The following is a 13,298-nucleotide window of genomic DNA, read 5'->3' as shown; positions in this document are numbered from 1 at the left end:
AAAATGAACTCATTCTGTAAAACTTACATAAATAAAAAAAAAGTATACATATTAGGTATCGCCGCGTCCGTATCGACCGGCTCTATAAAAATATCACATGACCTAACCCCTCAGATGACCACCGTAAAATAATAAAAATAAAAACAGTGTAAAAAAAGCCATTTTTTGCCATCTTACGACACAAAAAGTGTAATAGCAAGCGATCAAAAAGTCATATGCACCCCAAAATAGTGCCAATCAAACCGTCATCTCATCCCGCAAAAAATGAGACCCTACTCAAGATAATCGCCCAAAAACTGAAAAAACTATGGCTCTTAGAATATGGAGACACTAAAACATTTTTTGGGTTTTAAAAATGAAGTTATTGTATAAAACTTACATAAATAAAAAAAAATGTATACATATTAGGTATCGCCGCGTCCGCGACAACCTGCTCTATAAAAATACCACATGATCTAACCTGTCAGATGAATGTTGTAAATAACAAAAAAAAAAAACGTGCCAAAAAAGCTATTTCTTGTTACCTTGCTGCACAAAAAGTGTAATATAGAGCAACCAAAAATCATATGTACCCTAAACTAGTACCAACAAAACTGCCACCCTATCCCGTAGTTTCTAAAATGGAGTCACTTTTTTGGAGTTTTTACTCTAGGGGTGCATCAGGGGGGCTTTAAATGGGACATGGTGTCAAAAAAAACAGTCCAGCAAAACCTGCCTTCCAAAAACTGTATGGAATTCCTTTCCTTCTGCGCCCTGCCGTGTGCCCGTACAGCAGTTTACGACCACATATGGGGTGTTTCTGTAAACTACAGAATCAGGGCCATAAATAATGAGTTTTGTTTGGCTGTTAACCCTTGCTTTGTAACTGGAAAAAAAATATTAAAATGGAAAATCTGCCAAAAATGTGAAATTTTGAAATTGTGTCTCTATTTTCCATTAAATCTTGTGCAACACCTAAAGGGTTAACAAAGTTTGTAAAATCAGTTTTGAATACCTTGAGGGGTGTAGTTTCTTAGATGGGGTCACTTTTTTGGAGTTTCTACTCTAGGGGTGCATCAGGGGGGCTTCAAATGGGACATGGTGTCAAAAAACCAGTCCAGCAAAATCTGGCTTCCAAAAACCAAACCGCGCACCTTTCACTCTACGCCCTACTGTGTGCCCGTACAGTAGTTTACCTCCACATATGGGGTGTTTCTGTAAACGGCAGAGTCAGGGCAATAAAGATACAATCTTGTTTGGCTGTTAACCCTTGCTTTGTTAGTGGAAAAAATGGGTTAAAATTGAAAATTAGGCAAAAAAATGAAATTCTCAAATTTCATCCCCATTTGCCAATAACTCTTGTGCAACACCTAAAGGGTTAACGACGTATGTAAAATCAGTTTTTAATACCTTGAGGGGTGTAGTTTCTTAGATGGGGTCACTTTTAGGGAGTTTCTCCTCTAGGGGTGCATCAGGGGGCTTCAAATGGGACATGGTGTCAAAAAACCAGTCCATAAAAATCAGCCTTCCAAAAACCAAACGGCGCACCTTTCACTCTACGCCCCGCTGTGTGGCCGTACAGTATTTTACGGTCACATATTGGGTGTTTCTGTAAACGGCAGAGTCAGGGCAATAAAGATACAATCTTGTTTGGCTGTTAACCCTTGCTTTGTTAGTGGAAAAAATGGGTTAAAATGAAAAATTTGATAAAAATATAAAATTCTCAAATTTCCTCCCCATTTGCCAATAACTCTTGTGCAACACCTAAAGGGTTAACAATGTATGCAAAATCAGTTTTGAATACCTTGAGGGGTGTAGTTTCTTAGATGGGGTCATTTTTGGGTGGTTTCTATTATGTAAGCCTCGCAAAGTGACTTCAGACCTGAACTGGTCGCTAAAAATTTAGTTTTTGTAAATTTCTGAAAAATTTCAAGATTTGCTTCTAAACTTCTAAGCCTTATAACATCCCCAAAAAATAAAATATCATTCCCAAAACAATTCAAGCATGAAGTAGACATATGGGGAATGTAAAGTCATCACAATTTTTTGGGGTATTACTATGTATTACAGAAGTAGAGAAACTGAAACTTTGAAATTTGCTAATTTTTTTCAAATTTTTGGTAAATTAGGTATTTTTTTGTGCAAAAAAAATAATTTTTTTGACTTCATTTTACCAGTGTCATGAAGTACAATATGTGACGAAAAAACAATCTCAGAATGGCCTGGATAAGTCAAAGCGTTTTAAAGTTATTAGCACTTAAAGTGACACTGGTCAGATTTGCAAAAAATGGCCTGGTCCTTAAGGTGAAAATGAGCCCGGTCCTTAAGGGGTTAAAAAGGACCTTTCACCTGTTCTGACATTACAATGCCTCACACTATAGGGCATGTTTACTAGATGTGATATTGCAAATTATTATTTTTTCTGATCCACTGCTCCGTTGCGCCGCTGTGCCCCCCTTTCTGTTTTGGCGCCCTGTATGCTAATCAGTGGCATCATTACAGGGAGAAGGAGATGGCATCTTTTCTCAGGGGAGTCTTTCTCCCTGGCTGTGAGCTGTCCATCACAGCCATTTAGAAAAAAAACATCTCTCGTTCTCCCTGGATGTGACGCGGTCCGCTGTGATTGGACACCTCACAGCTAGGGATAAGGAGACCCCCCTGAGAAACGCTGCCATCTCCTCATCTGCACCTGGCGTATCCTGTGGTTATTCCATAAATATCCTTGATGGGAATTCCCCTTTAACACCTTTGTTCACTGTAGGATTCAGGACTCTTTTCTGTTATATTTTAAAGTGTAGTTTTCTCTCCAGAACATTCATCATAAGGAACATGTAGCTTGACACATCTTCTGACATATCAGAAGATGTCAGACACCTGGAAGTGGAAGCACAACTCCTGTGAACATGCCCGATGATCCTGCTCAGTTTAGGGAAGGGTCCTCTTCAGTAGAATTGTGGGGAACTGCTTTATTGGAGGCTTTCCCTCTGTCGATGAAGGAAGTATTCTGTAGCAGAGACTCTGCACTTACTGAAGTCACAAGGGAGGTCATCTGGTTCAAAGTTGGAATGTGACTACATTTCCTGCCAGGACTATTTTCTTGGCATGCTTGGAAGAAGCTATAGGTGGAGGAGGGTAGTTCTGCTAGCCATGCACGTTATTGGGTGCGATTATGGAAATGCTGGCAGGCAGAGCAGACTGGGACCTTAAAGTGGCCCATGTTGTAGGTGAGTCCGCAACACAAGTAGGCAGGGGCAACAGAAGTAGGCGGGGCCAGCAATCCCATAGTGCAGCGCAAAATCAGCCATCGGAACCAAATACCACATTGCAGCATAGAATACGGCCCTATCAGCATCCTGAGGGCGGTAACTCAATTGAATTCAGGAGGACAGCTGCTGGCCAGCCCAGGTGCCTCACTACCTGATGCTCCTAGCGTTAGTTAATACTGAAAGCATCAGATCATTATGTACCCAGCCAGCAGCAGTGAGAAGGGCTTAGGCGGCCCCCTGTACATCAGTCTATGGCCAGCCCACCCCTGCTGGCAGCTATTACACACGTTGGTTATAATGGATCAAAATGGCATAGCTAATTTTCAAAGGGCTCATGCATATGAACATGTGTACTGGTCGTGCCCTTATTAAGGCCTTCAAACAGTGGGTCTGCAATATATGGGCACCGGCCATGTGCGCAACGTATCACATATGTGTCTGCAATCATATGGAGTGAAAGGCCATACAAGTACTATAGAGCGCTTCCATTGCATTTTGGTCCGTGCCTCCACACCGCAAAAAAATAGAACATGTAACAAATATTTTGTTTGTGGTGCAGACAGATTCTGGACCCATTTAAGTCAAATGGGCCTGCTTCCGTCAGCGCAGGCCACATTAACAGTGCCTGTGCATTGGGGACCGCAATTTGTGGTCCCCATTGCACAGGCGGGTTGCACGCATTCATGAGTCCTAAAGGGCATACAAGCTATAAACCTGTTTTTGAGTATTGTACTACTTAGCGTTTTTAAAGGAACCACTGCCCCGTTCTGAGGCTTCCCTGCTGGTCTCTTTGTCCTGGTCTTTCTGGACACACAGAAAATGAGCCATTTACAGGCCACAGCGGTGACCCAGGAAGCATCGGAACAGGAGCAGCTGGGAATCGTCGTGGTCAGTATTGCTGCTTTAGTTATGCCAGCTGGACAACCCCTTTAAAATGTCTAAGACAGCACTGTGTACTATGTCATGGTATGCCGACATTTAGTTTTCCCGTCTGTAGTTCTGTTTCTACTACAGGATTTTTGCACACCTGGCCCCTGTGATTTGCTGATATTGTTTGCTGGACCATGGCTTCCTATTAGGCCTCAACCGCGACTGATCCACATTTTTGGCGGATTGCACACACACCCATCCATGTCTGATGCTATCTGCATCCGTGTCCTTTCTGTAAATTGTAAAACATGTCCTATTCTTGTCCGAGTAGTTATTTCTAGTGATGGGAGGGAGAAAAATGTGGATTGCACACGGTGGTTTGTGGACTGTAATACTGACATAGTCATGTGCATGAGGCCTTAGGGTTAGGGTGCCTTCCCACGTGGCATAATTGGTTGCAGAACATTTTCTGTGACTCTCTTTTACTTGTCTTGTACTGTGGTTTATCGTTTCAGTAAAAATGATTAGAAGTTTAGAAATGTCCTGGACGCTGAACTTCTCCTCTAGTAATATGTATTTCTTTTTTATAGTGAGAGAAAAGAGGAAGAGTAACCACATAAATCATGTAAGTAAGCCTCACCCGCTGATTTATTGGAGCATTAAGCTGCCTGCTTGTGGTCTTCCTCTGCCGTTATTGGGTACTTATGTCTACAGGATTACTATGCTGTAAATCAGCTGCTGAGGTCTTGGCCAGGGAGTTCTCATTAGCTGTGAATTAGTACAAGCGCCTATTCATGGCCTGATACTTGTTTTACCACTTTTAATAATGGTTAATTAGAATTTGTCTATACCGAGTAGGCAGGTGACCTCTATCGCTCACCCTTGAGCAGAGGTTTTCGCCTCTGTGTATCCGGCAGGCCAGATACATCTTTACATTTTTTCAGTCCAGGTTTCTTTATTTCAATGGCTCCTGTGCTTCTGATCCAGCAGCTTCCAGAGATGAATCCACATTATATGAAAGTATCCTTCTTCAGTCTTTGTACTGTACTCTAGCGCCATCTGTCAGCAAACTGCAGCATGGACTTGATTTCATGTAACGAGCTACTAGTATTTTATTCCTTGAATATTTTAAATGGTGGAAATTGAATCTTTATCCAGTATTCTTTGTGTATGTCCTCTTTCACACGAGCGATATAGAATGTGTCAGTCTGTTCAATGAAAAATGGAGGACTTTGGGTGCAAGTTGAATGAATATTGTCTGCATTACAGCTGTGACAGCAGGCTGCAGTCAAGTCTCTCGGATGCTGTTGTTGTCGTGTACCCCAAGCTTTACACACCGCACCTGCTAGCAACTATCAGTAGAAAAAGTGGACTGCACACAGATGCCATTCGTATGCTGTGGATTTTCTTTTCCACTGACCCCTTGACTTTAATGGACCAGTCCTGCATTAAAGGGAATCGGTCACCCTGAGTTTGTGCTATTATCTACAATAATTCATTAGTACTGCAGATAAGGAGTTCAGATCACTATTTCTTATCTTCCTACTTCCCCCGCTGTCAGCACTCAAAGCTGCACTGAAATACAAAGTCTGGGCAGGTGTGCTAATATAATGGAGAGGACAATGTATTTCCGAGGGGGGAAGGGGGCGGTTAAGGGGGGCAGTATAAAATAGTGATCCAGACTCTATATCTGCAGTACTACTCATGTATTACTGTAGATAATGCCAAAAATCAGGGTGACAGATTCCCTTTAAGACTGATTAAGGTAGAATATGCTGAGATATTTGTTAACCGGACAGATGGTCAGGGGAAACGATGTGCATCTACCCATTGAAATGAATGGGTCCAGATGCTATCCATTGCCAAAACCAACTGAAAAGACTAGCGTGGTATTAGCAGGAGGTGCTCAAACCCACATGCAGTCGTGCATATATATAGGGGAGCAAATCCTGCACTTGTGGCCCGTTGCTAATGGCGATCCCCAGCAAAAATGCATACGGTGGAGGATGCCCGCATTGCCAAAACCGACCGCATCTGAACAGAAACATCACACGTGTGAAATTAGCTTCAAAGGGAAGGTTTTTGTAATACATATTTTTTTTTTTTTTCTTATCCAGGTCTCTCCCGGGCAACTTACAAAGAAGTACAGTTCATGCTCGACAATATTTTTAGATGACAGCACAGTCAGCCAGCCTAATCTCAGAAGTACAATAAAGTGGTGAGTGAAAGTAGAGCGGGAGAACCTCTCCTGAAACCATCCTATAGTTCATCCTATAGAAACCATCCTATAGAAACCATCCTATAGAAACCATCCTATAGTTCATCCTATAGAAACCATCCTATAGAAACCATCCTATAGTTCATCCTATAGAAACCATCCTATAGTTTATCCTATAGAAACCATCCTATAGTTCATCCTATAGAAACCATCCTATAGTTCATCCTATAAAAACCATCCTATAGTTCAGGAGAGGTTCAGCAGCACTGCCGGAGGTCCATCCACCCCATCAGTAATGTGGAAGTTAAAATTGCCCCCATATTACGGCCGTCTGAAAGCTGCCATATGCCTCGATCACACTTCAGTATTTGGTCAAAATTCTGAATTGTGCCATTTTGATATCCTGCTAGTGACATATCATTTTGGCGCATGTGACCACCGCTGATTGGCCAAACAACCTCTCTCGGACATTACTGCTTTTCCAGAAGCTCCCTTGTTGGATGTGCTGAAAGAAACTTCCATAAATGTGTTGCAGCTTATGTACGCCATTTTTTTTTGAGCAGATTACTCCAGAACTCCTGCAGTTTGAGTAAATCTCCCCATCTGTGTCATTCATGGTATTTTTGCTCCCTTTTACCACTATTCCCTTTACCATTATGTCCTTTTTTGTTTTTCAGTGTTACCCTAGCAATATATTACCACATAAAGAACAGGTATGGAAAACGCTCATCTGTGGATTAATCATATGACTACAAGGAATAGAGGCAGGAAAATCAGACGCTGAATATGCCTTCCGAATCTGACTGTTATCCAACACAGTTTCTGTATTACACCCTTTTCTTAGATTTTTTGAGCTGATTCTAATGCTGATTCCTTTTTTTTTTTTTTATGTGTAAAAAGCATCAAAATCATCTGAGGGCCACCTGCAAACGGGTGCGGGTGAACGCACATAATATCCAAACAAATCTGTGTTTTGATTTTATGTGCGATTCTGCAGCACATTCGCGCCAAAATATTCAATGCGGATTTGATGCAGTTTTGCCGCAAATCTCACCCTTCCATTGAAAATGGTTAAAGCATAATTGACATGTGAAATTTGAAAACCGCAATGCAGGTAAATTTCTGCACAGAAAAAATCTGCCAAGTGTACATGAGATTAGTGTAATCTCCTACACTTTGCTGGTACTGTAATACGCTGTGGTTTCTCCTCCCAGAAAACACACACACAGTCCACACCGTGTTGCCTATGGCAATGTTGGCCACCTATTCCACGGCAGAGACCCCTCCAAGAAAGAGCATGGTGATAAACTAGATGGTCTCCCATGGAAAACAGACGAAGGTGGTTTCTTCGCAGCCGTCCCGTGCACCAAATGTGGTTTGTGAGAAACTCTAAAAACTCAAATGTGCACTCGTGTGCAGTTGGCCTAGGGGTGAAATGAAAGGTCAGCTGCCACACATGGCCAACATCTTGTCCGCAGCGACCGCTGTCCACACGATGTTACCGCAGGCCATCGTGTGTGGTAGCTGGACTGAAATGGTTTCATCTAGCAGATAAATCTATAGATACGGATTTACTCCATTAACCCATTTCTACCCCTGAACATACAATTACATTGCACTTATTGGAGCAAGTACAGGTGCAGCCCCTCCACCAGGCTGCAATGTGTCTAATCACCACGTTCACACGGAATGGTTATGATGCACATTGCATGTCCATGATGTTTTGCAGTTTCAGCAAAAATGATCACAGTGCTTAGTGAAATCCACAGAAAAAGCAGCAACAATTCTACCTGGAAAGCCAGCTAAATCTGTACTGGAAATTCCAGTACGTGTGACTGAACCCCATGGGTATGTCTACACATGACATAAAATAAAACTGAAAAGTCCACTACAGATTTTGCTATGAATCTGCGGCAAAAACTAAATAAAACTGACATGGGCGAATTTTCAGATTTGCAGTACAGGTCAGTTTATGTTGTAAGCTGCGATGTGTGCTCCTGCCAGTACTGAACTCACTATGGCCCCTATTGCACCAGTACAATATAATCTGGTGACATGTACACTGCATACATGTCAGCGGTGTACTGGTATCTGGACACCCTGCACTTCGGTTGCCTATTTTGTCAGTAAAATGAATAAATAACTTGTATTCAAAAAATGAATTGTAGGCTATCTAGAATGGTTTAAAATACAGTTATATAGAACGTTAGTTACCCTTTGACTGTTCTAAGAAATTAAATGAAATAATATATCATAAAGAAACCTACAAAACATCCGTAAATAAACATATCAATAAAGTAAAAATAAAACTATATACAGGGTGGCCTACGAAAAAGTGACCTGCCTCCAGCGATAGTATGAAAAGATGAACGAGCAAATAGATTGTGGGGGATATATATATATATATATATATATATATATATATATATATATAAGAGAAAAAAGGGCAGCACTCCACTGGATTAAAACAAAATAAACTTTATTTACCCAAAGGCTGTGGCGACGTTTCGGCTCTTACACAGGGGCCTTCCTCAAGCTTGAGGAAGGCTCCTGTGTAAGAGCCGAAACGTCGCCACAGCCTTTGGGTAAATAAAGTTTATTTTGTTTTAATCCAGTGGAGTGCTGCCCTTTTTTCTCTTTTATATTTGTTGGATTGGCTTATATCCACATTTGGGCCTGTGCACCCTTCTCTTCCAAGTTCTATTGTGACGGTGCTGCCATCCCCCTTTTTTCTTTATATATATATATATATATATATATATATATATATATATATATATATATATATATTTATATATATATATATATATATATATATTTTTTAAATTACCAACAAGTCACAAAAGATGCTGAAAGTGGTCCCCGTGCAGCTTTTTAAGAGTGATGCTGCGGAAGACGGGTTTATGAACTGTTTATGGAGGAGCTAACTGTGAGCAAGGCGTTACGGCCAACACGTTCCTCAGACTTGTTCACATGCAATTTCCATTTGTGGGGAAATTTAAAACCGGAAAGTGTATGCTAACAATCCACGTCCCCTGGATGAACTCAAGGAAAATATCACAATCACTATCCGCAGCATCACTGCTGAAGAGCTGCTAGCAGTATCAGCCGACGTTCCCACAGATGCATAGACGTGGTGTTGCTCATTCATCTTGTCATACTGTCGCTGGAAGTGAAGTGAATAACACTGATTACCTTGGGGTAATGGAAAACTGTCTGGAGCGCATATACTACATTAGGCAACAAGTGAACCGTCAGGTCTTGACTAAGAAGGCGGAAAAGAGCTGCTCATAATCCCAATTGTACTAAATTATCTCTGAATCATGGTGGACACAGTTTTATGTCATGGGCATGTACGGCTGCTCATGTGACAGGTTCACTGGTGTTCACTGATGATTTGATTGCAGAAAGATGTAGCAGAATAGATTCTGAGGCACTATAAAGTATCTGCATCAAAGTATTATTATGTATCTGTGTGCATATATGTGTTATACGCTCATTGGCAAAAAACAAAACAAAACGCACCCTCATAGAAATGTGAAACTTTGACTGAGGTTTCAGACCTTAAATAGCTATTAGGGTGAGGGCTTGTTCACAATCATCGTTAGGAAAGGCCAGGTAATGCAAATTTAAAGGCTTTATAAATACCCAGACTCCCCTAACATTGTCCCGAAGAACAGCAGCCAAGGGTTCCTCTAAGCAGCTACCTGACACTTTTAAAATGGAAATGGTTGAGGTCTGCAAAGCAGGAGAAGACTATAAGATAGCAAAGCCTTTTCTGGTTGCCATTTCCTCTGTTCAAAACGTAATTAAGAAAAGGCAGTTAACAGGAACAGTGGAGGTCAAGAAAAGGTCTGAAAGACCAAGAAAAATGTCAGACATCTGCTTGTAGGATTGCTAGAAAGGCAAATCGGAAACGCCTGCTGGACTGCAAAAGACCTTCAGGAAGATTTAGCAGACTCTGGAGTTGTGGTTCATTGGTCTACTGTTCAGCGACACCTGCACAAAAATGGCCTTCATGGAAGAGTCATCAGAAGAAAACCTCTCCTGCGTCCTCACCACATAATTTCTGTCAGAAGTTTGCAAAAGAACATTTAAACTAGCCTGATGCATTTTGGAAACAAGTCAGATGAGGTTAAAATAGAACTATTTGGCCTAAATGAACAAAGGTATGCTTGGATAAAAAAAGGGCACAGAATTTCATGAAAAGAACGTGGGGGTGGATAAATCCTGTTTCGGGGTTGTGAAACAGCCAATGGCACAGGAACATTTTACAGGTAGAGGCAAGAATGGATTCAATGAAATTCCAGCCAAATTCTGGAAGAAAACATAACCCCAACTGTAAAAAAATAAAAAAGTTGAAAGGAGAATGGCTTGTACAAATGGATAATAATTAAATATCTGTGGATAGACCTCAAAAGAGCAGTGCATGTAAGACTGCCCAGGAATCTCTCAGAACTGGAAGACTTTTGCAAGGAAATATGGATGAAAATCCCGCAAACCTGGACTGAAAGACTCTTGGCTGCCTACAAAAATCGTTTACAAGCGGTGATACTTGCCAAAGTAGCTGCTAGTAGGTACATAATGTGGGTGTATAAAGGGGCAGAATATTAGTGAAGAAAAGGTGTCCCTTATTCATCCAAGTCTTCTTACAACCGTGCCCTATGGGTAACCTCGTCATCCACCTATTTTATTTACTAAGTATAATTGTCTGATTTTCCTTAAACTTAAAAAAAAATAATAATAATATTGAAATCTAAACCTGGAAACTTTTCAGAATCACTTATGATGGGCTTACTTTATTGTTTTCTAGAGATTCAGACAGATCCTTGGATATATTTGATGAAAAGTTGCATCCTCTAACAGTAAGACCTTTGCTTTACTTTTCCACAGTGTATTAAGGTTTGAATATCATGTTTCAGGTACTCTTGTGTTTTTACGAAAACAATAACTCCAGCATCTAAGAGATTAACGCCTAATGCCGTACATATACGGCATTATGTACTAGGAATTCTATGGAGCGGGCTGCTGCGGTGAAGCCCGCTCCATACACAGCCACTGCCAGCTGTATAATACAGCAGGCCCCTAGCTGCAATGACTGGGAATGGCAATCACGCAAAAACCTGTTATTTAACCCCTCATGCTGCGTTCAAAAGCAATTGCGGCATCTTTGAGGTTCCTATTGGTTACCATGACAGCCTGGGAACTGCTGAATCTTTTCAGGCCTGTCATGGTAAGCTTTCTGCTAATCTGTGCACGAGAGGCGTGTCAGAATCCCATTCACCATAACAGATCTCTATTAGGGTGAATGGTACAAGGGATAAAAGATCACAGGTTCTAGCCCCCTAAGAGGGCTAAATAGTTATTAAGTAAAAAAAAAAAGGTTAAAAAAACACACACATACTGTTTAAATCACCCTCTTTTTCCAAATGTACATTTAAACGTATAGAAATAAAAACTATTAAAATATTTAAAAGATTTTCTTACACGATGAACTTCGTAACAGAAAAAATGGAATACATGCGATTTGCCATTTATTCAGTCACCCTGCTAAATCCCCCCCCACCCAAAAAAATAAATACATTTAACGGTAATCAGTCATACGTACCACAAAAATGGTACCAATAAAAACTAAAGTTTGACCTGCTAAAAGCCCTCATACAACTTTGTAGACTGAAATGTATATAAAAAAAGTTATAGCTGTCTCAAAAATTATTTCAAAATAAAAGCTATACAAGTTTAGTATCGCCGTAATCATAATGAGCTTCAGAATAAGGACTGCATGTCATTTTCAGCATCTGTTGAATGCAATAATGTCAAAATCTGAAAAACCTTGGCGGAAGTGTTTTTTTTTTTGTTTTTTTTTTTTGTTTTTTTTTTCAGTTTTACCCAGTAAAGAATCTCCCTGTTTCTTTTAATTTTTTATGCAAGACTTGGTAAATTAAATGAGGCCAGTAAAAATGCATCTAGTCTCGCTAAAAATAAGCTATCATATGGCTATGTGAACGGAAAAATAAACGTTATGGTTACTAGAATGTGGGTATTAGTCCTTAAGGGGTTAAAAGTTCATAGGCTTTGCTAGGTCACTATTAAAATCCAACACTAAATACAACTATTGGCTGTGTGTTTCAGGCCCACATGGTGCCCACAGTCATAGCATGTATATGTGCCTGAGACGCGTTGTATTTAGGGTTTGGTCTATTGGATGCTCAGATAGTTTTTCTTGATTACCTACATGTGCCTTACTACTTTGCGCATATGGAACTGAGATGAGCTAGCTACATTTCTGAGCTGTTTCTGTGTTTTGTAGGCACTGCTTTTAATTGTGGTTCTCATTTTGCTGTTTTGCCATATTGTTTAACTACTTAAAGGGTTTCTCCGAGATTTTGATACTGATGACCTATCCTTGGGATAGGTCATCAGTATCTGATCAGTGGGGGTCCGATCAATGAATGGGCTGAGCACGATACCGAGCACAGCCGCTATGCAATGTATGGCACTGTGCTTGGTAAGCTGCAAGAAGGCAATGTCGGACCCCCACTGTGGGTTGGTTATGATGATACCATATTTATAAAGCATCCCAGTGTCCTCTGTTCAAGTGATGCTGTGCTGAGGCATCATAGGATTGATCGTATAACAGAAGAGAGAAAGCAGGGTGAAATTCACTATGGTGTCTGATCTCTAGTAGACAGGAGAATGAAATACACAGACAAATGAGGGTTGATATGGTGGCTGCGTTTCAAACTTGTAGCATGTGCATTACATCAAATAGTCGCTTCCAGGCTGAAAATAACTGTACTCTGCCTGGAATAATGGTGCACTCGTGAAATTACAGGACCAGGAAAAAGGACTGGTCTACGGCCTGGTCCTGTCAATCAGACTTGAGAGGGAGGGGATGATGAACCAAAGGAGCGGTGCACAGGTCACACCCTCATTGAGCTTAAAGGGGTTTTCCTGGAATGATT

General features: G+C 40.8%; 1 protein-coding gene across 1 annotated transcript in view; it reads left to right on the top strand.

Moving 5' to 3' along the window:
- CCNYL1 (cyclin Y like 1) overlaps positions 1-13,298 on the top strand; it is a 70,006-nt gene that overhangs the window by 28,909 nt on the left and 27,799 nt on the right. The window contains exons 3-6 of the mRNA XM_040440033.1: positions 4,706-4,740; positions 6,233-6,333; positions 7,011-7,046; positions 11,147-11,198. Coding sequence (XP_040295967.1) covers positions 4,706-4,740; positions 6,233-6,333; positions 7,011-7,046; positions 11,147-11,198 — 224 coding nt within the window. The remainder of the gene's footprint in view (positions 1-4,705; positions 4,741-6,232; positions 6,334-7,010; positions 7,047-11,146; positions 11,199-13,298) is intronic.

Source organism: Bufo bufo, chromosome 7 (assembly GCF_905171765.1).
Source record: "Bufo bufo chromosome 7, aBufBuf1.1, whole genome shotgun sequence".
Lineage (NCBI taxonomy): Eukaryota > Metazoa > Chordata > Amphibia > Anura > Bufonidae > Bufo > Bufo bufo.
This window is presented reverse-complemented; position numbering and strand designations above follow the sequence as displayed.